Consider the following 22,889-nt stretch of genomic DNA (forward strand, 5'->3'; position numbering starts at 1 on the left):
GGTAGTAAAAACTTAGGCAAATTAGAAAAAATAAAGTATTTCTCAGTCCAAATTTAATTAACATGAGTTAAGGATGCTGACGGACTCATCTGAGTGGATTTAACCGCAGAATTCGAAAAACCCCATTTCCCAGGATCCCTCTGCGCCCCTTGCCCGAGGTGACGTCACGCTGTCTGCGTCCTCCTCCGTGTTGGCTTTGTGAGAACCGACGCGAGGCTGATTGGGCGGATGAACCAGACTAGGTAACCTAAAATTCACATCCTACTGCTTTAATACGGATATGCGGGCTTCTCTATTAAACGCTGCAGGCGCATTGCGTGTGGAAATGTAGCACATTTTGCGCCTCAATTGGGCGGAAATGATGATTTTTCGCTACCAGATTTTACCGCAAACCAGTGACTTAGGCTACGCAGGCTACCATTATCTGTTGTTATTACGGAGGGGCTTCACAGGAAAGCGAGCAGCATGTTAAAAACGCGTGCCTGCAGTACATTCAGACATGTTGAAAATGGTTTCTAGTCCAGGCTCCAGCTTCTCTCCGTACCCACTTGCCTTTCTTTTGTCATTCAAATGCTCTCTAAGCCTCAAGTCTCACTGAACCTCCAGCTGCCACAACAAAGATGCTGCTCGTTGCTCTTGTAAAGATGTCCGTTTCCTGTTAATACGCGTATAATAATAACAGCCAGTCTCGTTTCCGTGTGATACCTCACTTCACAGGCTGATATGAGCTGGTGCATTTGAGGAACAGGAAGCCATGCAGAGTCCGACCCAGGCGCACAGCGGGTCAAACACGGACCCACCGCCGCACGCCGAGCGGGGTCTGCCGGCGCAGGGTGACCCGGATCTGGGAAGACAGAGGAGCAAAGCAGCTGCCACCTCCGCCACAGTAGTCACACCAGAAGAAAGCGAGAGCAGCGTGCTCACGGCAGAAACACCTTCGAGTATGGCAGTCAGATCACCAGTGGAGAACAAGACGGCGGACATCACTGCAAAAACGACTGCTGGTCCAAACAAGAAGTCTGAGATCGGGGGGCTGAAGACGAACAAGCAGGAGAAAGGTGTAACTGATGGCAGGAAATATGTTCCTTCCAAGAAGGCCATGATCGACCCTCTGAAGATTGACATGTCCAGCCCAAAGGACATACCATGTAAGTATTTGACTTTGCATGTGCAGCTTTCCACATTATATCCTCCTGCATTAGGCTTGCACTGGGGGGGCCAGCTTGGTGTCATGTTATTAATTCAAATTGCGGACACACACACTTATTCATTAGTGTTACTTAAACTTTCCTTTAAATCACATTTGATCTTTAGGTGGTGTTCTGCGTCTTATGTAAAGTGCATTACTGTTGTTGAGAGTGAAATACACAATATTGTAGAAATATTTTCAGTAATTAACCATGCACATTTTTATAGTGTGCATTTATAAATACTTTCAGCTTTAGTTGAATCTTGTGGTTTCGTCATGAGGTTTGGTTATATCAGAGTTTGGTCAGTATTTTCATTTGACTAATATATGTAGTGCTTACTACAGACACACAGTGATGTGTTGGTTATGTACTTTGTGCATGTATTTATGTGCATGTTCACCAGAGAGCACAGAGGATTAAATGTTGTGGTCTCAATTTATTGAATATAACAAATTTAATGCACCAGATTCTGTAATAACAACTGCGTGTGGCAGTTAATAAATTCAGCATAATGTTGTTACTAGAAACACTATAGAAAACAAGCAGCAAGTATAAAAAGTGTAATTAACCCAGTTAAATTTGTAGGTTTTTGTGTGATTAAAAAAAAAAACAAAATACATCAATAAATCAGAACTGTTTTCCATATCCACAGTGAAGGAGCTGCTTTTCTTCAGCTGGAACTGCGGCTTTAGCTGGAAGTGCCGCGGCACTTTCTGGTGTCTGCTGTAAAACTAAAATGAAACATGACCGCGATCCAAAGCACACATCCAAAACCAAAGAATGGTTTTAGCCATATAATGCTGGATAATATTTTTGGAGCCCAGCCAGAGCTTAATCCTGCACAGGAGATGCCTTCACGATTTGACTGATCTGGAATTCTTTTGCAAAGAAGAGCTGGAAAATATTCCCATGTCAAAATGGGCCAAGCTGATGGATCGAGAGTGCTTCAGTATTAGTTTGGGCCTCACACTTATTCACCCGTATGCAGTTTTTTTTTTGTATTTTTACATTTCTTTGCTGACACATTTGACACGTTGGTTTTTGGTGTCATGGTGTAGGGTATAATTGGTAACATAAAGTGTTGATGCAACTTGCAGATTTAACATAAGCGTTTACACTTTTTATAAGCATATTTATCTTTTTATGAACCCTTATACTTACTCCAAGGATATGGATATGCTTGTTACATCTCAACTTTCTCCTGCTCTGTTTCCCTCTAGCATCTCATCTCTCCCTGCAGTGCTCCGAGTGCCATATCATCTTCAGAGATGACAAGAGCAAAGAACGTCACCTGAAGCTGAACCACCCTGTAGAATACGAACAGTGCATACTGAGGAACTCGCTTTTTGCCTGTTATGTTTGCGACCGCCAATTCACAAACTCCTCAGAGCTATTGGTCCACCAGAAAGGCCACACAGAAAAGAAGCCGTTTAAATGTCCGTTATGTGATCAGGCCTTTAGAAAGTCATCAGAGCTCACTGGGCATAAAAAAGTTCACTTTGGCCAGGACGGTTATGCCTGCACCGAATGTGGCAAAGCCTGTAAATCACTGACACTGCTGAGGTATCACCAGCGCACACACACTGGAGAGAGGCCATATGTTTGCAAGGAGTGTGGAAAGAGGTTCACCATGTCCAAAGCTCTGCAGAAGCACGTGATCTCACACTCGACGGAAGAAGCTAAGGGAGATGGAGGAGGCGCCACAGCTAAAACGCCCCGGAGGAAAAGCGATGGTAAGACTTTGTTATTTCACTCATCAAAAGATCTGCTTGCATTGGATATGGAATATGTTGCAGGCATTTGTGCCTCCCTCAGGGTGAATTGTAATCTTATTGTTGATCCTTTGACATTATTATCGGGTCGTAATTAAAATGTGTCCAGTGCTTTAATTTATGGCTACAGTTTTCCACAATTGCACCACCCCCCAATTGGACTGTTTATAGCTTATTAATAAATTTAACCTCGCTAGTATGCTAAACTAAGATGGTAAGCAATAATACCTGTTGACTATAGCATTTAGGACAAAGCTGTACATACAGCTTCACACACCTATGAGACTGGTTCTAGACCAGGTGTGTCAAACTAATTTTAGTTCATTGGCCACACATTTTTATCAAATGGGCCAGATCAGTAACATAATAGCATAATAAGCTATAAATAACTAAGGCTCGATTCTTCCATTTATTTTAATGTAGAAGTACAGGAACATTATGAAAATGTACACATTTAATGTTTTTTTTACAAAACATTTTATGAAATTTCTTAAGAGAAATAAGTGCAATTTCGGTACATTGCTGCCATCTGCTGTTTAATTTTAAGTGTCAGTGTTGTGTTATGTATGCAACTTTTACTAAGGTTGCATACATAAGGGGCAACCCCTAGTGGTCAATTTAGGATTAGATTGAACCCTCTGGTGAGCAGTTTGTTTGTCACCTCTGCCTTCATCACATTTTCTTATCCAGTTACACATTTTTGTATTTGTCATCTTATAGGAAATTGTTTTCCTGGTATGTCACAGCGCATCACATCTTTCTCCCCTTATTATCTCTAGGTGCTTCTACAATAAAGTATCCTTGTTCTGAGTGCAAGAACACTTTCAAGAGTCTCAAGAACCGGACAAATCACTTGAAACTGAAGCACAATATATTGCTTGCTCCACCCAGTTATGCCCATAAAGATAAGCAGCAAGTGGAACAAAGGACACCGATTATAACCCCTATATCCATTTGTCAATCGGCACTACTGCAGGTGGAGCCAAATGGACCTCTGCAAAAAGTTGATGCCAATATTGACACAGAACAGATTCGGAGACTTATTGAATCTATGGGAAATGTGCAGAAAGTGAACCAAGTTGTTATTTTGGGGCAGGTGCCACCTGATGCCCCACCACTGGAAGTGCAGCAGATATCACAACTGGCAGGGGCAGCAAATTTGAGCCTGGATCCTCCGCAAATAGATTTTATAGGACCAAAACAGACAGACTCTAAGATAGCTGAATTTGGGGTCTCGAACAACCCTTGCGACTCAATGGAACAAACTATTATACTGGAACCTATTACTCCTGAAGGTCAGCTGGAAAACCCTCCTTTCTCAGAACTAGGTTCCCATATAACAGCAGGTGAAAGTATAGAGCTAACACCTCAGGCTGAACATACAGAGAGACCTGAAGTAGAACTGAGGCATCAGGAACTTCAACAATCCAGTATTAATGTAATGCCTTCTGATCCTATGAATGGAATGGTTTGTCCAAGCGAGGTAGATCATCTCAAAGAAAACCTTGAGCAAACAGTCATATTAGAACTTACTCCTGCTTTGATACCAACCATGGAGCTGGAACAATCCCAGACGGTGCCACAAAATGAAATCCCTTCCTCCTCGGTGCTAAACAATGAAGTGGAGACTCCTGATCAGACTCTAATAGATGAGCAACAGACCAATGTGCCAGTCCCACCACTTATGTCTACAGTTGAATTAGAATTGACGTCTTTACAGCCAGAACAACCTTTTTCCTCTTGCTCTTTTGTTTCACCAAACACATTTACGCAAACTCCCAGTGAACTTCAATGTAATCCAAAAGAAGAGGTTGATCCCCAGGTTCAAACTGTAGGTCTGGATCAGGTCCACCCTGTGATGGATGGGGATGCACTACAAGAGTCACAGGAAAAGACAGAACGAGAAGCAGCTAAGAAATTGCTGGTAGAAAGTAAAAATAACCCGTCTGAAGTAGAGGCTCTGTCATCTTCAGAAGAGGCTCCATCTCAATTACATACTGAACGGGTGCCACAGATCTCAGAGTTACCTGTAAATTTAATGTCTGCTCAAGAGCTGGTGAAGGTGCGCAAAAGAAAGCCTGCCAGGACGTTTATCTTTCAAGAATACATGCAAGACCTGATTGGATCCACGTACAAAGATGATTTGGAAATTGATGCCAAACCCACAAAACGCCAAAGGACAAAAAAGTCTCACCTTGTTGTTAAATTTGGTCCACAAGTCAAAGAGAAGACAAACAAGAAACAGAAAAAGCCCTCGCAGCAGCATCTACCGATAGAATACACAAAAAGAGGTGAAATGCCAACAACAGATCCATCAGAAAATAAGGGACCCTCTCTTAAGAAGGGAAGACATGGAAAAAAGGACAAGACCGTGGGAAATTTGTTATCTACAGCTGAGAGTAAATCAACTCGGAGCCCACAACAAATCAAAGAGGATAAAAGAAAAAGTCCAATGAAAAAACAAAAGGATGTGGCCAAGGGGAATGTAGCCCACATAAGTGAGCGCAGCACTGTAGCTTCATCGAAGTTTAAAAAGAAAAAACAAGCAAAAATAATGCGAAAGGGTCAGCCAAAGAATGGAAAGACAAAGAAAAATGTGGCACAACAAGAAAAAGTCAAGAAGGCGGACGTACCTGGCCCATGTATAACGCAAGACTCACTGCTTCTACTGAAAGGTCACAAACAGCCCCAGCTGAAAGTTTACAAGTTAGACCCTTCCAAAGCACCAGGCCAAGCACTGGAGACCTCACCTCAGAGCAATGAAAGCAAGTTCAAACATCTAGCAAGTCAGTCTACAGATAATCTCACGGCAAAGAGTAAGAAAAAAGGGGGGCGGCCCAAGAACCAGAAGGCTCTCTCACTGTTATCCTCGATACAGGTGCCTCCTGAACCACCTGAGAATCAGCCCGTCCAGCCAAAGGCCACAAGGAAACGCAAAGCCTCCCCGAAAGTGGAGACTGAAGGAGTGATAACCTCTTCTCATTCCAAGCGTGCCTTAGAGTGTAAGGACTGCGGGGAGAGATTTAACGAAGTCTCATCCCTTCAGAAGCACAAGACAACGGTACATATTGTAGAGAGTCCCTGTCTCACATATACGAATGGTAACATCTTTGAAGGCGTCTCTAGAATGGACCTTTTCCGTCTTCCAAAAGGCTGTGAAAAGGTTGTTGGGGTGATGGCGGCTGCTACAGACTGGGATACTGAGCCTGAGTTAGTTGAAATGGCATTAGAAGACAGGGAGCGAAGTGTCTCATTTCCAGCTTTAGTTCCATCACCATCGCTGCCAGTTCCTCCTCCGGGCGTCGATGTCAATGCTTATGAAGTTAAGGGCGCAAGTAAAACGGCAGCAGATAATCGGTCTCAAACATCCTCAGAAGTTCAGCCATTATCTAATAAAGTGAAAAGTGGTGGAACTCCAAGTTTTGCATCTGAATCCACTTTAGGTGTCTCTACTCAGACAAAGACTCCTGAGACAGGAGAGCCATTGTCATCAGATGAGGACAAGCGAGAAGAAGCTACCCTAAAGAACTCTGACTCTGAAATTCAGGGCGACGAGGACATTAAGGAGGATTTACTTCTCGAGGTAGATTTAGTCACTGTCGGGGAGCAGAATGAGAGAGATGATCCACCTTCTCATGAAGACCCAGTTCCCCAAAGTAAATCGAATGGAGGCGCTGGCGCACAAGTTATCAACGAGACTTCTGAAAAACGTATAACGTCGCAAACTGTGTCTTGTTCAACTCAGCAAGTGGAGGTCAAAGAAGAGGATGAAGAAATTTCACTGCAAAAGAAAAAAGAAGGAGGGAAGGGAACGGTTACAAGGAATGCAACACGGGGCAGGAGGAGAGGAATGGGACGTCTAAAAAGATACGCGGCATCGAGGAGAGTTTCTGTTGTGGATATTTTCAGAGAAACCGAATCAGAGAAAGAAGAGGATGAGTGTCAGGTAGTTTACGAAAAAGGTGCTGTCACCTCAGATTCGGAAATGACTGATCATGGGTGTAGTACAAAGACGCCAGAGCCCAATCTGAAATTTAAGGCAGACAAATCCACTGCTCCTGTTGCAGCTCTGCCTTCCATTCCCTCTACATTAGAGGAATCTCCTGAAGAGCAAGTTGTTTTGGAGCAGGAATCCGTTACCAGTAGTGCTAACAAAGCAATGAGTGAACGAGAGCCACTGGGAGGAGAGGAGCAAGACAGAGAGACTGACCAGTCTCCAACCATCATATTGGAGAAGGTCCTGACCTCGAGACAGATGTCAGCGGGTGACAAGGAGTCGTGTCTGATGACCGTGAGGAACAATCCAAGACAGGTGGGTGCTAATAAAGGAATAAGTACCATGCACTGACAGTGAATTCAACTCCGTAGCTTTACAACTGTAGCCTTGTTCTCATTCCAGGCTTCGAACCGCATTCCTGAGAATGAAGTTCAAGTTCTTGGGAGCCAGGAGATCAAAGTTGAGGAGAGTGGCTTAGATCAACCACTGGTTCCAACCTCCTGTCAAAACAGACAGAATTCGGGTGTGCAGCCACAGCATCATCGGGAAATAAGGACTGTTTTGGTGAAGGAGGAAACCAGCCTCCTGCAGAGTGACGCTCTGGCCTCACAGGGCAGCAAACACATCCGATGGAACGTGGAGCCAGTTGACCATGAAAACACCGCCAACCCATGTAAGTATTAAGGGAAACTGTAGGTACTTTTTGAAGTAAGAGATCAAGAGCTTGGGAAATAGGCCGATTTGCTCCCAATATCACTTTGATCTTTGTATGCTCAATAAAGGCAGAGACCCAGGAGGTGATGACTCTACATTTAACATACACATTTAACACAACATACAATGTAGTACTAACAAATAGGGTCTACAACAGGGAGGCAAAAACGTCTAGACTAAAGTAGTATTATGAAAATACCTGGAATTTATGAGTAATGTCTCTAAATGGGAGAAAATATGTTGGATAATTCATGAGTGCTTTCTATTTCCATCTTTTTTGGCAAATTTATCAGTGTTATTTGACCAAGTTTTGCATATCAGCTCTTGACACAAGCTCTGCATTTCTATTGATCTCTGCTATCAGTTTAAAACTCCATCGCAAATCCATACACAGTCAGCAGAGTTGTGTAATTTTAGTGTGCATTTAAATGCTATAAATAATTGAGTCTGTGTAATCACGTGTGTTTCCAGTAGTGCAGAGTGAGGATGCAACAAACGAGTGTCGCGTTTCCCCGGAGTTCAACACCAACCAGTGCATCTTTTACCCAGTGAAGGAGGAGGAGAGGGAGGTCCTGCTGGGAGCCGCTCAGGACAGAGAGATGCTGACCCCAGAGGAGTGTGGTGCTGCACATCAGACAGAACATCCAACTGCAGATGTTGACATACGTGAGTAGTTGTCCATTCATCGTCACCTCTTTCCAAAGGTTTTTGTAGATTTCGGTTTTAACGTTGTCTCTGTTAAAGCAGATGTAGGTCGCCACTCTTCTCCAAACTACCAGGAACCAAGAGTCAGAAGTCTCATGTCACAACCAGGAGTCAGTGACTTTGCAGAAGGACAAGGTGTGTTGTTTTCTGTTTAACGTCACTCACACCTACTTCGTTATCATTCTTGAAGTTGTCTTTATGTATATAACTGATGGTTTTGTTGTGTCAGACTTTGAGTGCCGGCATCCAGCAGCCCTGCGGCACTTCCTGCTCCAGAATTCTGACGAAGAAGACAATGGTAGTGATGAGCTGTCTGATCCGCAGCTTGACTCGGAAGCAGAAATCATGGCCTATTTCTACAAGGACAGCGCACAACAGCCAGATCCAGCATCGCAAACGTACAGTGAAACTTTCTAAAACATTTAAACAATACTGTGCAGATCCTGTTTTCTTAAATGGGACAATTAAAGAGGAATCAAGGATTTGGTAGATTAATATTTAAAGGAAACTCATTGCAAACACTGTTCCGTATGTGATGTCACACTTTTGTTTATCATATATACTGTATTTTTTTTCTTTTCTCTCTTAGTTCGCCAGCTTCAACGAGCCACCTCCAAGCACTGGGAGATGAAAACAGGACCAGAGAGCCCATTGATTACTTCACCAAATATTTTGGTTGGGATACCTGGGTAGAAATCGCCAGCTACTCCAATAAAGTGTCCAACAAGCCTAATCCTGTCACGTCCAGAGAGGTTGCATGCTTTGTTGGGATCCACATTGCAATGGGAACCTTGAGGGTTTGTATTCCTGTTTGATTGTCAAGTGATTATTTGGCGTTCAGTTTAATGGAAGACCACTAAAAGTTGCGATTTATTTATTTATTTTTTTGTTGTTGTAACTTTTTAGTTTCCCTGTCCGAAACTCTACTGGGAGGACTTGACTAAGGTGCCCTTGATTGCCGGAGCCATGCCACAGTCGCGTTTCCTTGAGCTGTCTCGCATGTTGAAGCTGACCTCTCAGTCCAAGGATCCGGGCAGCAGTAACGTCCAGGAGGGAACGTGTGACAGCCCAAGCAGGCACAGTGTAATTTCCCAGCAAAGTGACAGCCAGTACCACGGAGACAAGACGGATGACTCAAACGGTTCACAGACGCAAACTGATCCCCTGTGGAAGGTTCAGTCGTTGTTGTCCCGTTTCAGGGCAGGGTGTCAGTCCCTGAAACAGGAGGGTGATTACGCAGTTGACCAGTACCCTCTTCCTCTGACTGGGAAGATGCACAGGAGCAAGCAGTCTCTCAACTGTACTGCGTTAATTGGATTTGGTGGTTCACTTTTACATGTGGATCTTAAACTGGATCTCTCAGACAAAGAAGATGCTGTGGAAAAAATGGTCCCCAAAGGTAGCATGGTGTTTCTCTGCAAACAGGAACTCTCCACGCCCGCGATGCTGGAGCGACTGTTAGTCGCTGGGGTTCATGGGGCGGGCAGGGTGGTCGGAGCGCGGGGACAGATTGGGGACGAGTTCGTGAGCTCGGACGGGAAGTTGATGTTGCGCAGATCCCAGTGTGGCTTCATACTTTCCACAGCCGGACACGGCCATAGGAACATGGCTTCTCTCACCGACAACTTCGAGAAGGCTCAGATGTCGGCTCGTCTCAACAGAGATCTGCGAAATCTTTACTCGATTCCCCTCACCGCCTCGGCGCCAACCTGCTGGCCCCAGGCGGTGCTCTGGTACCTGACAGATCTGGCTTTGGTGAACTGCTGGCTCCAGTACCGACAGGATCACAGGGGAGTGTCCGCACCTTTGACTCTCATGGCCTTCAGACTGGAGGTGTCTAAGGCTTTGATTCTCTCCAGCGGCTCCGATACCCAGGACTCGGTTCCACCTCATCCCCCTGCTGAGAATCCTCATGCGACTAATGAAACTCCCAATCCCGTCCTGGTGGAGGAAAGTCCTCTGCCAGATGCGGCGGTGCGATACGATGGCTTGGGCCACTGGCCAGAGCAACTTGAACAGGGTGAAGGGGGCAGGTGTCGCTTCGGGGACTGTCAGAGAACATCACGAGTGCTATGCCTTAAGTGTTGTGTCTTTCTCTGTATCTCGCGCAACCACAACTGCTTTTTGAATTTTCATAATCAGAGACATTCAGAGGAAGAATAGTTTACATAGAATTTTTCAACATGTTGCTTTCTGATATACTGTAGAATGAAACTGTGTGTTTTCGGTGTAAGTGTATCCAGCTCCTCCAACCGTACAACTTCATCGGCAGCGTCTTTCTTCTGATTAACAAAACAAAACAAAAAAATGTATTCTGTCATTTAACAATTTCTCAAATGAATTTGCCTTCAAAAGAAAATGTGTAAAGACTCAGCAAATACACTGTGCTGTAAAAGATGTGTAATTTACCGTTTTAAGATTGTGGGAAACATGATCCTTTTTTTTGATTATTTATTTCATCCTGAGGTAGTTTACATTTCATGATGAGCTTATTTTTTTGTTCTATGAATTTTAACATTTCAGAAAACAATAAAAGATAGATGAGAAACATCATTCAGCGTCCGTTTTTGAAGACTGCTGACAAATGCCTGCTCAATACACCCTTTACACGTGTGTCACCAGTAATTTCAAAGATAGATTCTATTTAATACCCAAGCATTTAGTATTGCACATTCACCGTGATGTGATTAAGTTCACCTTTAATGATCCACCTCAAGGAAAATTCAAAAATATACTGGGGCGTTAACATTAAGAAAGAAAATGACCACAACCCCATGAATAAAAAAAAGGTATGATCAAAATAAAACAAAACCGGAGCAGCAGAACAGGAAGGTCATTGATAGTAAGAAACTTTTAATCCATATAATAAATACAGCCAGTTACTGAAAGCCTCTAACTGGAATTATATTGTTAGTCATTTATGCCTTTACTTTTCCTGCTATGACATAAATGCCTCCCATTAAAAAGCGCACAATATGGATTAATGCAGATTAATATTGTTTTGAAGAGGTGAAAATAAATAACATGTTACAGCTGAAGTACGTAGCTAAAAGATACACGCTGATCAATACTATTGATTTGAGTAAAGTACACATTGTGAAAATCAAAGTGAAGCGATTGAATCAGTGAATGAGGACTTTTTTTTAAACCAGCGAGTTGTTTTGGGTCACGTGATATAGATCAGCCATAGAATCAGACTAAATAGAAAAGGGAGATCGCAAGTTCAAATTCATGTCCACGAGGCTGGTGCCGTCCATCATTTTATTGTTCAGTGCTGTCTATAAGCAGGTTACGAACAAAAACAGTTGAAATTCAGACAAAAAAATATATATATTGTAATGTATATTGTAATTCATGTGCAAATTGTAAAACCGTTGAATTCTGGTAACTCGATATGAAATGTATTTGTTCCTATATGGGATATAGTGTGCTGCGCTATAATCGGTGATGCAGTCAATGCTAAAAACACGTAAATATGTGACATTTGATTGCTTCGCCTGGACACTGATCAATAAGAGCGCAGAAAACTCCCCGGCGGCCATCTTAGTTGTCCCAGCGGCTATCGTCACAACAAGGCCCCACCAGGAAGTGTCCGATCTAAGTGTTGTACGTCTAGGGTCAACTCTCTCAGTCAAACTACCTTCAAAGAGCGGGTTAGAGGTAACGTACGCGTCTTCTTACTTTTACATTTTTTTTAATACAAATAGCTCGCTTTGGGTACGCGTATCCACTCGCCTCGCATTGATTAACTGCACACGTGTGGAAGCGTCAACTTGAAACTTGCTAAGCGAAAAAGCTCCAAAGTCTGCGGTCTTCTTTGAATGGCAGACCAGTAGCATGCTAGCTGGCGTTAGCCTGCTCCAGTCGCTTGGTAGTTTGTTATTATTGTCAGTTGTGTGCACAGACTCTGGGTTAAACGTGTTAAATATTATGCGGATAGATCCGGTTCATGCGCTGTAGCACGCTTGGCATTTGAACCGGGTGATCGGATGCTTGTATGCTTTGCATGGAGCTAGTTAGCTTAGCCAGCGGCCTTAGCGTTAGCTGGTATGAGCTAAAACTTGAGTGATCCCCGTAAAGTAGTAGTTTTCCAACCCCTGTGTTATAGTCGAATTGACTTCTTAACATAATTTTTAGACTAGCTTGTCTTAGTCTGCTTGTTATGTTGATTTTTGGGAGGGTATGTGGTCATCTGTTGAACGTATCTGACTCTTCGCGTAGCTTATGATGGTTTCATTTCGGGGGATTATAATGGTGTAGTTTAGGTATCTCCCGCTGCTAATCAGAGTAGCCTCAGTTCCACGTGATATGTCACCTCTCCTTCATTCATTGTTTCTGGCTTGTTTCTTAAATGTAACCCAGGGACGTCAGTGTAAGGAGTGCCTGCTACGACCGCCCCAGTGTATCAAGATGGACTCGGATATTTTGAACATTGAGGACATAGTGATGGGAAGGGGCTTGCCTGACCCTCCTCCTGAAGCTCCCCCCGAAAAGCCAGTGGAACCGTACAAACCCAAAGCTTTGAATGGACCCCCAATACCGCCCGTTCAGTCCTGTAAGTGGAACCGGTGGTCTCAAGTTCGCCAGGTGGTTAAGCTCGTCTCTTACGGTCTTTCTGATCTTCTGCTGTCCTTACAGACCAGCATGAGAACCTGCAGTGTTTCCAGTGCTTCATCACGTTCTGCAGTGCCAAAGCCAAGGAGAGGCACATGAAAAAGAGCCACCGGGAAGAGTATAAGCAACAGCTTCAGCAGGTACGGTTTGTTGATATCTGGTATTTTTTTAGCAAGAAATGAAGATCGTTAATTATTTTATCGGGTTAAATTAGGTTTTTAATTCTTGCCTGCCTTTTATGTTTCAAGAGCACAATCAGTTATATCCATTATAAATATTAGGGTCATGGTACGTGTGGATTGCGTGTCCCTTTTATTTGCCTCTCCAATCTTGTAGCTTTGAAAATAAGGTGTATTGTTTCTATATTTATGACAGCATTTTTTCCATTACTATGCACAAATTAGGCCATATAATATTATAATTTTTTATACTGGTGTTTGGTACCAACTCCATCGACTCCACTAAAGTTCCACATTAGTATGTCTCTCCAAACAGTGGCGCACTCGAACACCTGTTGCCATATTCTCAACCCAGCAGAACGGCAAACGTCCCCAAGCCTAAAAGTGATCATTGCTATATAGATATTAGATTGCAGCCTGACTATAAAATACAACAGTCAAAATGACTGAAATTAGAAAGCAAGCACGGCTATTATGGATGCCTGGACCTGAAAGTATTCACATAAAACCTGCGTCATCCCTGGTTACTCGGCCAGAGGTGACTCACACAAAACAACCACCAAACAAATGTTTCTTTTCCAAAGCAGTGCCACAACTCCAAACATCAGAAATTCCACAGATATTATCTTGAATTATTGTGCTCAAAATTCTGTGATGTTTATGGGTGTTGTTACGGACGCACTCTTGTCCCCAAACCACTGGCTCCACAACTTCTTTCACTCGTAGCTGTACAGCTACTCGGTTCCCACAGCATATTGGTCTGAAGGCAGAGCCGGATTCATAAAGGGCTCAACATGCTTTTCAATTTCATCTTTGTCCATTTCCAACGGGCGGGTATTCAACATGGATCAACCTTGTGACGTAGTCAGTAAAGTCACTGTGAAATGGCAACTCGCTAGTTAGCAAGCTAGGCAGAAATTAAGAAAAATAAACTTCTTTTTTTATATATATATATCTGATTTTAGCAAACATTGTTTTTCAAACAAAGTTCACTGTACCAGGACCAAAACACGCACATTTCGTTTCTCCTTTCACTGCTCTAACTTTGGCTCCTCTTTCTTATTTGTTATCTGTTCGCAGGGAAACACATTGTTTACATGCTACGTTTGTGACCGCACATTTCTGTCATCTGAGGAACTGACACAGCACCAGCCAACACACAGCAAGGATGACAAGCCCTTCAAATGTGTTCACTGCAAGGAGAGCTTTAAAACCTTCTCTGAAGTGAGTGGAACTGCTGCAAGTAACATGGCAGAGTATTAAAACTTGCACGTAGGAAACACGGTGGCCGTGTATAATGGTGTTTCTAGTTCTTCGTGTTAACGTCTTTGTTTACCTTTCCACCTTTTGCAGCTCACATCCCATAGAAGACAGGTGTGTCCGGAAAAACAAATGGTTTGCAAAGATTGCAACGAAACCTTCCGCAGTGCTGGGCTGCTGCGCGCTCACCGCCTTAGCCAGCACCCACGTCCAGACGTAGAGGCCGGAGAACAGCCGGAGGACACCACCACAAAAACCCATCGCTGTAAGAAGTGCGGTCAGGGATTCGAAGCGGAATCAGATCTGCTGGCGCACCAGGAGAAGTACCCCGAAGGTCAACAATGCAATGGCAGCACTTCGTCCGTCAAGAAGCGCGGACGGCCTTCCAAAGTGGAAGAGCCGGCGGTCGCTGAGAAAAAGGGAAAGCGGAAAAAGAAGGACGAGGCAGAGGCGTCCGAGGAGGCAGCGAAGGCCAGCAGCGCGTCGGAGTCGGCAGCAGTCCCAGCGGAAGAAAAGGGAAAAGCGGGCGTAGCGAAGCGCGGGCGTCCCTCTAAAGTGGCGCCAAAACCAGAAACGGAAGATAAAAAAAGTCCGGAGGACGACAGTCAAGGGGCGAAAGAGGCAAAAGAGAAGAAACCCAAAGCAGATCCCGCTCCAGCCCGTCAGCACCCCTGTCCAGAATGTGACCTCGCATTCTCCAACTTGATTCAGCTCCGCGCTCACAAGAAGGAGAAACACACTCCGCGGAAAGCCCATCCCTGTGAAGAATGTGAAGAGAGCTTTGCCCGTCCCGAGCAGCTGGACGCCCACATGTCGCGGGCTCACGCCGTCGGCCGCTTCGCCTGTCCCACCTGCGGGAAGAGCTTCGGCCGTGAGCGCACCCTGACTGCTCACCAGAAAAGCCACGCGGAGGAAAAGCCTGAAAACCCAAGTGCAAAGAGATAATTGAGACATAGGGAAGTTTTTGCAGATTTTAGTAACGAATTGTCCTTTTTTTAACTTTGGAAATGTCATACTCCAGATGAATTTGGTATGATTTTGAGGAAGACGTTTTAACAAGTTTTGGATTTAAAGTTCAGTTTGATTATGAGCTGTTGAAAATTTGGACAAACAGACGCATCTCCTAAATTAACTAACCAAATGTTAAATCCATCTATTACACTATTTGTCACAGTATATAGTTTATTTGTAAAAACAGATACTGTTTTGATTAACTTTTTAATGATTTCTTTTCTTTTTCTTTTTTTTAGCGTGAAATGCGTGTGAATTTATTATTTGGTGTCTTGAGGTGTTCAACTCATTTTGTGGTTTAAAAGATGTTTTTTATGTTTCTTTCCCCCTGTTGTTTTTTTCAAAACCGATTGGGTAAGTACATATTTTGAAGTAAATTAGATGCCTAGTAGAAATACTTTGTTGGAATGTGTAGACAGTCTGTCAAAAGAAATGTGTTCTGTACAGCTTCTGGTTCATATTGTGCATTTTTACACTGAATATGTTGATTGTTACTTTCTAAATTAAATCTCATTGCAGATGAATTTTAAAATAACCTCATTATGTTCTGCTAAAGATTCACTTTGGCTAAGTGCTCCACATACAATGTGGAGTCGTCGGCATGTGGGCAGACAAGATCCACTATAATCATGATTTGTCTTATGCTAAAATGTACTCCTTTATTTTTTCACTCATTAAAACAATATTTCATGTCTTAGGCATTTCTTAAATGGGACTCGTGGCTCTTTAATGTCTTAGAGTCCCTTAAGGAACTGTGTATATCGTGTTAGTCTCTGATTGGATTGTTTTCTCTACCCGCTGCAGTGTGTCTGGACACTTCAAAAAAATGTAATAAAACATGCTATCCCGAGGGAGGCTGCTGAAGAAACAACCTGACTTTTGGTCTTTGTTCTCGCTGATAATTCAGCAACATGACATGTGGAGTTAGATTCGTGGATTAGGACACAGAGGATGTCTTACAGTGATGGTATTGGTGCCTTATATTAAAATATCACCAGAAACACTGTTTTTTTCTCTCTCTCTCTAATTGCAGATGCAAAGTTCTCCTGCAAATTTATTTGGTTTTCTGCTGTGGATCTTTTTGAGCAGGTCAACCATTTGAGCTGTTATGTGAGGCCATAAACCATTCCAATAGCTGTTGAATATTGTGCATTTTCAAAGCTGTCCATATCCTGTATCCAAGACATTATTTTATTCTTTTTAAATTACATTATAGACATTTTTTCATATGCATTTGTTTTTTATTATACTCAAAGTATTGATTTATTAAAACAGTATATATTAATTATGTTGGCTAGTTGTGTAATATTCCTACATAATTGTTTATTTCATTTTTTTCATGTTTTGCAGCTGTATTGCAAGTTGTATTTGAGTACTTAATCTGCCTCTAAAGTATTAAACCAGTAATATACAACATGGTTAGAGCTGACAGTGCATAACCACCACCACCACAACAATAACATAAAATATACTTGATAATATATAATTACAGTATTGAACTATAGAAATTATTACATGCATAGGCTAAAAGTATAACAACTGTACAATGGAAACCGAAACACTATAATGATCAGTTTTGCTCATAAATTTACTGGATGGGTCATTGGGTACATCAGTGGGGGGAAAAAAAAATACATTTTAATGTGACAGCCTTGCACAAATCCTCCTTAGAGACTGATACAATGTTCAGTTGACACAGGATGTAGTTTGTGGTGCTTTTTAAGTTAACTGTCTCTGGTATTTAGCTCTGTTATTAAACCTAGACCATGGGTGTTTTTCAAAATAAGACAATACAATTCTATAAGTACTACAAAGCAGAGCCTCCTAAATGACAACACTGTTGAATCGACAGCTCTCTCGGGTATTTTAGACAAATACTGAATACCATAACATCCATGAAGCTAAGATTTTTGCTAGTGTACCTAATGAAGCGCCAATGCATGTGTTCATTTGCCAAATTTTGCACCTAAATGTATATAATGTTCAGACATCACCCGATCTGTGCTTTTAATTTATTTTATGTATATATTTATTCCATTTTGTTTACTCTATGTTTCTTTATTTTACTTTATTTTATTTATTTATTTACTTATTTGTGTGTGCCCTTAATTGGGACAAATAAAGTTTTCTGAATCTTAAAATGACCTGCGCTGCTGGTTATGAAGTGTAATACTTCTCCAGGACACTAGGTGCGCTGGAGCCTCCATGTGGAGCCCCATTCCTCCTCCTCCTCCTCCTCCTCCTCCTCTGGCTCCTCCCCCTGCTCGTGCTGGTGCTTCGTTTGTTTTCCTTTTTTTTTGTCCTTCTATTCACCGACGTTTGTCATCGGGTGGCTAGCTAATTTACACTTACCGCTTTGTTTGTACTGCCCGGGTTCGGTTTTGGCATATAAATTCCGACTCCAATTATTCCTGTTGTATTTATATAAAAAAAAAAGAAAGGGCAGCATCGAAGGTAAAGATTAGCTGTGCTGTTATCAGTTCCTCATTTCCAGGTGAACAATTCAAGGTGTGTCATAAAGGAGCCTCCATGAGGATTGCACAATTAAACTGTTAGCCAGGCGAACTGTTAGATAGATGTACTCGCTCGACAGGTAAGCTACGATAGATGTCTCTATCAATAAGCAAACTTTGCAACCATAACTCCCTTAATTTAAGACCTGCTCCTCTCTCTCTCTCTGTGTGTATTGACCCCCCCTCTCCCCTCTTTGGCCCGCCAGGCAGCAGCCATGTCCATTGAATACACCATTGACATCCAGCTAACAGAGTTGGGGTTTCCGGACATCCTGCAGCCGCAGCAGACTCAGGCCAGAGACGGAAAAGAAGCAGCGAAGCAGAGCTCAGAGGTTTCAGTGGAGTCCCCTCTGCCCCACGAAGCGCCCTGTAAACAGTCAAATCCTGCACAAGATGAACAGGCTGTGGACTCGGACGACAGTGAGGTTTCAGGCGTGTATGAGGAGGAAGAGGTCGATGATGAAGACGAGGAAGAGGAAGAGGAAGGGCCGAGCGACGGTATGAGCCCAAAAACAAGCACACGTATTGATCTTGGTTTAAGTCAGTATGCGCTCATGTAGGATTGTTGGCAACGCAGGTAACACGTGGGAGGCGCAGACTTGTTTGTAGTGGACTGTAAATCATTAGTCATTTACTCCTGGGATGTTGATACAAAACAACAAAGCCTAATATAAATGGTGAAGGGTCAGATTGTGCTGTGACATTCATTATTTTCCCTATAGTTATGAAACCTGATGCAACTGTTGTGGTTTGTAAGAGAAAAACTAAGAACATGATGATGCTGAATCTATTATCATAAATAATAAATCTGTTAGTTTGTTTTGGTAACAGCTTGTCCATCATCCAGAACAGCGCCTGTGTGTTTTCTCCTCAGATGCTGGATACTCCCATACTTTCAAAGCAAGACGTGTAGCGCAGAATTAATGAGGCAAAACTCTGAATGCGGCCTGGACCTTAATGCTTCCTCAGCGTCATGCTTGTGATGGGATCGGATGCATGCTGATACCAGGCCACACCCAGAGTTCATGCACAGCAAAACCCCAGTTTCTCTTCCTGCGTATTATATATCTCTATAATATCTCAATAAAAAAACTGGTAATGTAAACGCCTACATTTTGAAAAACCTCTCAAATATCACCAAAATATTTTTACGCTCTCTTGAGGTGGTTTTTCAGACGTATCGCGAAAGTGGAATGGAAACACTTTTTTCACATTTCCCCGTCACTGGTTCATTTGAACTTCCTCAAAGCGAAGTTAAGAGGATTATTATGGGATGTCGTGAAACGAGACTTTACAAGAGTGAAGCCTAAGAAACAAACTACCTCCAAGGTTGTTTTCTTTTTAACAACAAAAAAAAATGTAGGGAAATGTAGTAAAAATAGTGAGAGGCATGTACACACTCAGTGTTTATGCTTATGCTATTTGTTAGCATAAACAAATAGCGTTTACTTTTTAAAACTGATCGGCGGTTATGCAACGTATGCTGAGTACATTTTCAACTGTGATTTATTCCCTCTGTTTCCCCCAGAGCCTGGTCTGTCGCGTGACCACCGCTGCAGCGTGTGTCATCTCCAGCTGCCCTCCCAATTCAAGCTCCAGGACCACATGAACTTGCACACGGGAGCGCGGCCGTACGGCTGCGCGGAATGCGGGAAGCGCTTCTGCCAGATCCAGAGCTACCGCAGCCACCTGCGCACGCACGCCAAGACCAAAGTGGACCCTCTCAAGTGTCGCGTCTGTCTGTGGGGCTTCACGTCGCAGGAGGAGCTGAAGGACCACCTGTCAAAGATGCACCTGGAGGATAAATTCTATGAGTGCGATCTGTGCAAACGCGTGTTCACGTGCCTGGAGAAATGTCAAGCTCACGTGCAGTTGCACAAATACATGAACACTTTAGTGTGTAAAATATGCGGCCGCACCTTCTCCTCCGAAACGTCCCTCGCACACCACAGCAAGAAGGCGTGTCACCGCAGTTTTAAATGCACGGACTGCGCGAGGGTCTTCACCAAGAAGAACGCTCTGCTGAAGCACAGCTTCTCCCACCTGGGGCTGCTGCCGTACACCTGCATACGATGCCGCTGCCACTTCCGCCTGGCCAGGCTTTACCGCCAACACAGGTGTCTGCCCGAGCGCATTCGCTGCGTGGCGTGTCTGAGGGAGTTTCTCAGCCAGGAGGAGTTCCAGCAGCACAAAAAGGACACGGGCTGCTGGGGCGACCAGGAGCGCAGCGACGCGACGGATGAGATCCGGTGTTTGGAGTGCGGACAGAGGTTTGACACGTCTGAGGAGCTGAAGAAACACGCCGGGGCTCACCAGAGGGTGCTGAAATGCGCCGAGTGCGGAAAGGGTTTCCGGTCGGCTCTGCTGTTAATGTCCCACATGGGCGGACATGCTGGCCAGTCGCCCTGCCTTTGTCAGAGCTGTGGACTTGGGTTTCCCCATCAGCAGAACTTCGACAGTCACCTCAAGACATGCGGACAAACGCCTCAGCCTGCGGTGAGTGTGGGACGTCACGGTGGCTTTAGAGTTTTAAAAGCAGCAAATGCTTTTGTGCTGCTGCATTTGCGTGTTTCTAAAACGTACCGTGCACGTTTCCCAACTTCCAGGAAGACGCTGAATCATGAAGTTCTGAGTCGTGCCAGGCTACTAGCTTCAGCTTACTGTCATATCCCAGAGTCACTCTTTTTAGTGAATGTTTTAAATGCATTAGGGGACCCTAACATTTGATTTTTTCTGCTTTACTTTTTCACAATAACTAAATTTATGATTAAAGTAGTGTCCTGGTTTACATGGTATTATTAAACCATGAGATATGAAATGTACAGGCAACATTAGAAGTAGCTCTGCATGCATGATCATGAATAGTAGTTTTCTTTGTTTTAGGTGTGAGACTATTTCTTAACATCTCAACCATCATGTCTGTGCCAAATAATATTAATAAACAATCAGAATCAGGTTAAAAGTGCATTAGTTTTGGGTTTTATCCTTGTTTCAGGTGCTCATATGGGAAATCTGGTGGTTTATGTTATTTGTGTAGATGTGTCTTGATTTGTGCACACCGACATCTGGATTAGACATCCTGTCTTACAGACCATCAGGTCCAGGTTAGGCTCTTATCCAGGTGCTTGTAACTGGGATTCAGTGTTCACATTATCAATAACCACAATCCTTGTGTACGTGTGGATGCATTCAGAATCCACGTTTCTGTTAGAGGACTCCAACAAAAGCTTCATATTTACCGTACAGATATAACAGTGATATCAGTTTACTCATATAACTGTGAATATTTCATGCCACACTTTTGCTTTGCACAGCCGGATAAATGACTGTGATGTTTTCGTTGTGTTTCTCCTTTCAGAGTGTGCCCAGGAAACGGACGACCTTGACGAGCTCTTCGCCTGAGACCAAGCGGCTCAAAGCCAAACCGAACACACCAAATGTAGCAAAACCGAGAGCAGACCACATTCCTGATGTTGTAAACAAAGCTGCTGCACCAGTGAAGGACTCCGCTCGTGCAAAGCCGGCGACCAGGGCCGTGCCGTTTGGCTCCGGTCAGTCAGACGGGTTGTGGAAGCTAACCCTCGACAAGCAGCCTCCTCCTGGTGTTAAACTTGTCGTGTTCGTTCCCGTCTGTCCAACTCAGCCCCCGGGACTCGCGCTCCCCTCTGCGGTCTCGCGGACGGTGCCCCTTCTCAATATGCAAACACCGTCTGTCTCAGGTAACCGACACCTCGGGGCGAAAGGTGTCCTCGGAGCGCCGTTGGATTCGTCAGCTGGGATTCAGAACGATCCAGAAGCGCCTCTGGATTTGTCCAAGAAATCCAACTCGTCTAAATCTGCAATAACCAACATTCCTAGTCTTCCTATTAAAAGTGAACCAGAAGAACTTGAAATCTCATGACAGGCTGAGGGTACTTAGACAAAAATTAAATAATGCAAGCCTAGTGAGAATAAGCGGTAGTAAAAGATGAGATGAGACAATGTTGACGTGATTGTTAAATAAAATGCAGGGAATAAAGCCGTCTGAAATGAAGCGCACAGTCTTCTCCTCTCTTAATGTAGCCTGTGATGCATATAATCAAAGACAGAGCTTCAGTCGCCTGGTCCCCGTGTTTGATTTGCAGCGATCAAGGCAACTGACAAACGGAAGAAACAAGAATAAATTTGGACATTTCAAGCCCCGACTCCTTTGATGTGGAGAGTGAAATAAAAGCAGAGCAGAAAACGTCAGTCGGGTCAGTCTGAGATCACATTCCCCACTCTGCAAGGGAACACATTGTATTTTGCTGTAGCTGCAAATTTAGAAGATATAACGCAGACACAATTGTAAACTTGACCGCTGCGAACATCTGTCTAAATCATGCGTTGGCCATCATAGAGATTAATGAGTAGGCGCGATTTCTCTTCAGCTATCACGTCTTTTTCCACTATCGTGAATGGACTATTAAAAGTGTCATTTACACAAAACATTCCAATGTCTTTGTTTACTGACTGTTTTTGTTTGTTTTTCAGTCTGGGTGGGGTTTGCCGGCTGGAGCAATGTGAAATATGAACAGTGATGAAGCCTATGCAACGCTGAGCAGGATTGTATTAAGTAAAATGAGAAACAAAATGGTTATTTTGCGTGATTTACGTTCACTGAATACAATATCCAGGTTTGTTTTGATGTTTTTGTAAAGGAAAATAAAGATTTAGCTTCAATATTTTGTTGTTTGTCATAATTTATTGCTTTGTGTGTGCATGAAAGACAGACCTTTGTCTGTAGTATTCAGTTCAGGATTGTTTGTTTTGTACAAGGATGAACAGCCTTTTTTTTTGTAGCTCTGTCATGAAAATAGTTGGTGTGATAATTTCTCTGTATGTCCATAACAACCACAGATTAGAGCAAAGTTATACCCACAGAACAGCTAAATGTAATAGTTTAGCAAATATCA

The 22,889-nt window shown here is 43.4% G+C and overlaps 3 protein-coding genes across 6 annotated transcripts; all 3 read left to right on the plus strand.

The window, feature by feature from the left end:
- The first annotated feature begins 142 nt into the window (after positions 1-142).
- LOC125016591 lies at positions 143-10,931 on the plus strand. 3 transcript variants are annotated; one of them, XM_047599159.1, is made up of 10 exons: positions 143-242; positions 718-1,148; positions 2,411-2,923; positions 3,742-7,274; positions 7,362-7,632; positions 8,145-8,339; positions 8,418-8,513; positions 8,608-8,776; positions 8,968-9,175; positions 9,285-10,931. In XM_047599159.1, exons 2-10 carry the CDS (start codon positions 755-757, stop codon positions 10,539-10,541), a joined length of 6,636 nt encoding a protein of 2,211 aa, XP_047455115.1. In that variant the 5' UTR covers positions 143-242; positions 718-754; the 3' UTR covers positions 10,542-10,931. The 3 variants fall into 3 exon arrangements, with proteins under 3 accessions (XP_047455115.1, XP_047455116.1, XP_047455117.1); XM_047599160.1 differs by having other exon boundaries at positions 8,421-8,513; XM_047599161.1 differs by having other exon boundaries at positions 8,148-8,339.
- Positions 10,932-11,810: 879 nt separating this feature from the next.
- znf576.2 (zinc finger protein 576, tandem duplicate 2) lies at positions 11,811-16,313 on the plus strand. Of its 2 annotated transcripts, none has more exons than XM_047599370.1 (5): positions 11,811-12,038; positions 12,741-12,933; positions 13,017-13,132; positions 14,252-14,395; positions 14,525-16,313. In XM_047599370.1, the coding sequence occupies exons 1-5, from the start codon at positions 11,826-11,828 to the stop codon at positions 15,374-15,376; spliced, it is 1,518 nt and encodes a 505-aa protein (XP_047455326.1). In that variant the 5' UTR covers positions 11,811-11,825; the 3' UTR covers positions 15,377-16,313. The 2 variants fall into 2 exon arrangements, with proteins under 2 accessions (XP_047455326.1, XP_047455327.1); XM_047599371.1 differs by lacking the exon at positions 11,811-12,038 and adding an exon at positions 12,122-12,249.
- Positions 16,314-17,693: 1,380 nt separating this feature from the next.
- Positions 17,694-22,658, plus strand: wu:fe05a04 (oocyte zinc finger protein XlCOF6). The gene is made up of 4 exons (XM_047599809.1): positions 17,694-18,035; positions 18,162-18,453; positions 19,484-20,451; positions 21,314-22,658. Exons 2-4 carry the CDS (start codon positions 18,171-18,173, stop codon positions 21,854-21,856), a joined length of 1,794 nt encoding a protein of 597 aa, XP_047455765.1. The 5' UTR covers positions 17,694-18,035; positions 18,162-18,170; the 3' UTR covers positions 21,857-22,658.
- Positions 22,659-22,889: the final 231 nt, after the last annotated feature.

This window comes from Mugil cephalus, chromosome 11 (genome assembly GCF_022458985.1).
Source record: "Mugil cephalus isolate CIBA_MC_2020 chromosome 11, CIBA_Mcephalus_1.1, whole genome shotgun sequence".
NCBI classification, from domain to species: Eukaryota; Metazoa; Chordata; class Actinopteri; order Mugiliformes; family Mugilidae; genus Mugil; species Mugil cephalus.

Coding starts and splice junctions, on each gene's coding strand:
- LOC125016591 (XM_047599159.1), top strand. CDS start 755: ATGCAGAGTCCGACCCAGGCGCACAGCGGGTCAAACACGGACCCACCG. Junction 2,924..3,741: donor GCCCCGGAGGAAAAGCGATG/GTAAGACTTTGT, acceptor TATTATCTCTAG/GTGCTTCTACAATAAAGTAT. Junction 8,514..8,607: donor TGACTTTGCAGAAGGACAAG/GTGTGTTGTTTT, acceptor TTGTTGTGTCAG/ACTTTGAGTGCCGGCATCCA.
- znf576.2 (XM_047599370.1), top strand. CDS start 11,826: ATGCAGTCAATGCTAAAAACACGTAAATATGTGACATTTGATTGCTTC. Junction 12,934..13,016: donor AATACCGCCCGTTCAGTCCT/GTAAGTGGAACC, acceptor CTGTCCTTACAG/ACCAGCATGAGAACCTGCAG. Junction 13,133..14,251: donor ATAAGCAACAGCTTCAGCAG/GTACGGTTTGTT, acceptor ATCTGTTCGCAG/GGAAACACATTGTTTACATG.
- wu:fe05a04 (XM_047599809.1), top strand. CDS start 18,171: ATGTCCATTGAATACACCATTGACATCCAGCTAACAGAGTTGGGGTTT. Junction 18,454..19,483: donor AGAGGAAGGGCCGAGCGACG/GTATGAGCCCAA, acceptor TGTTTCCCCCAG/AGCCTGGTCTGTCGCGTGAC. Junction 20,452..21,313: donor GACAAACGCCTCAGCCTGCG/GTGAGTGTGGGA, acceptor TTCTCCTTTCAG/AGTGTGCCCAGGAAACGGAC.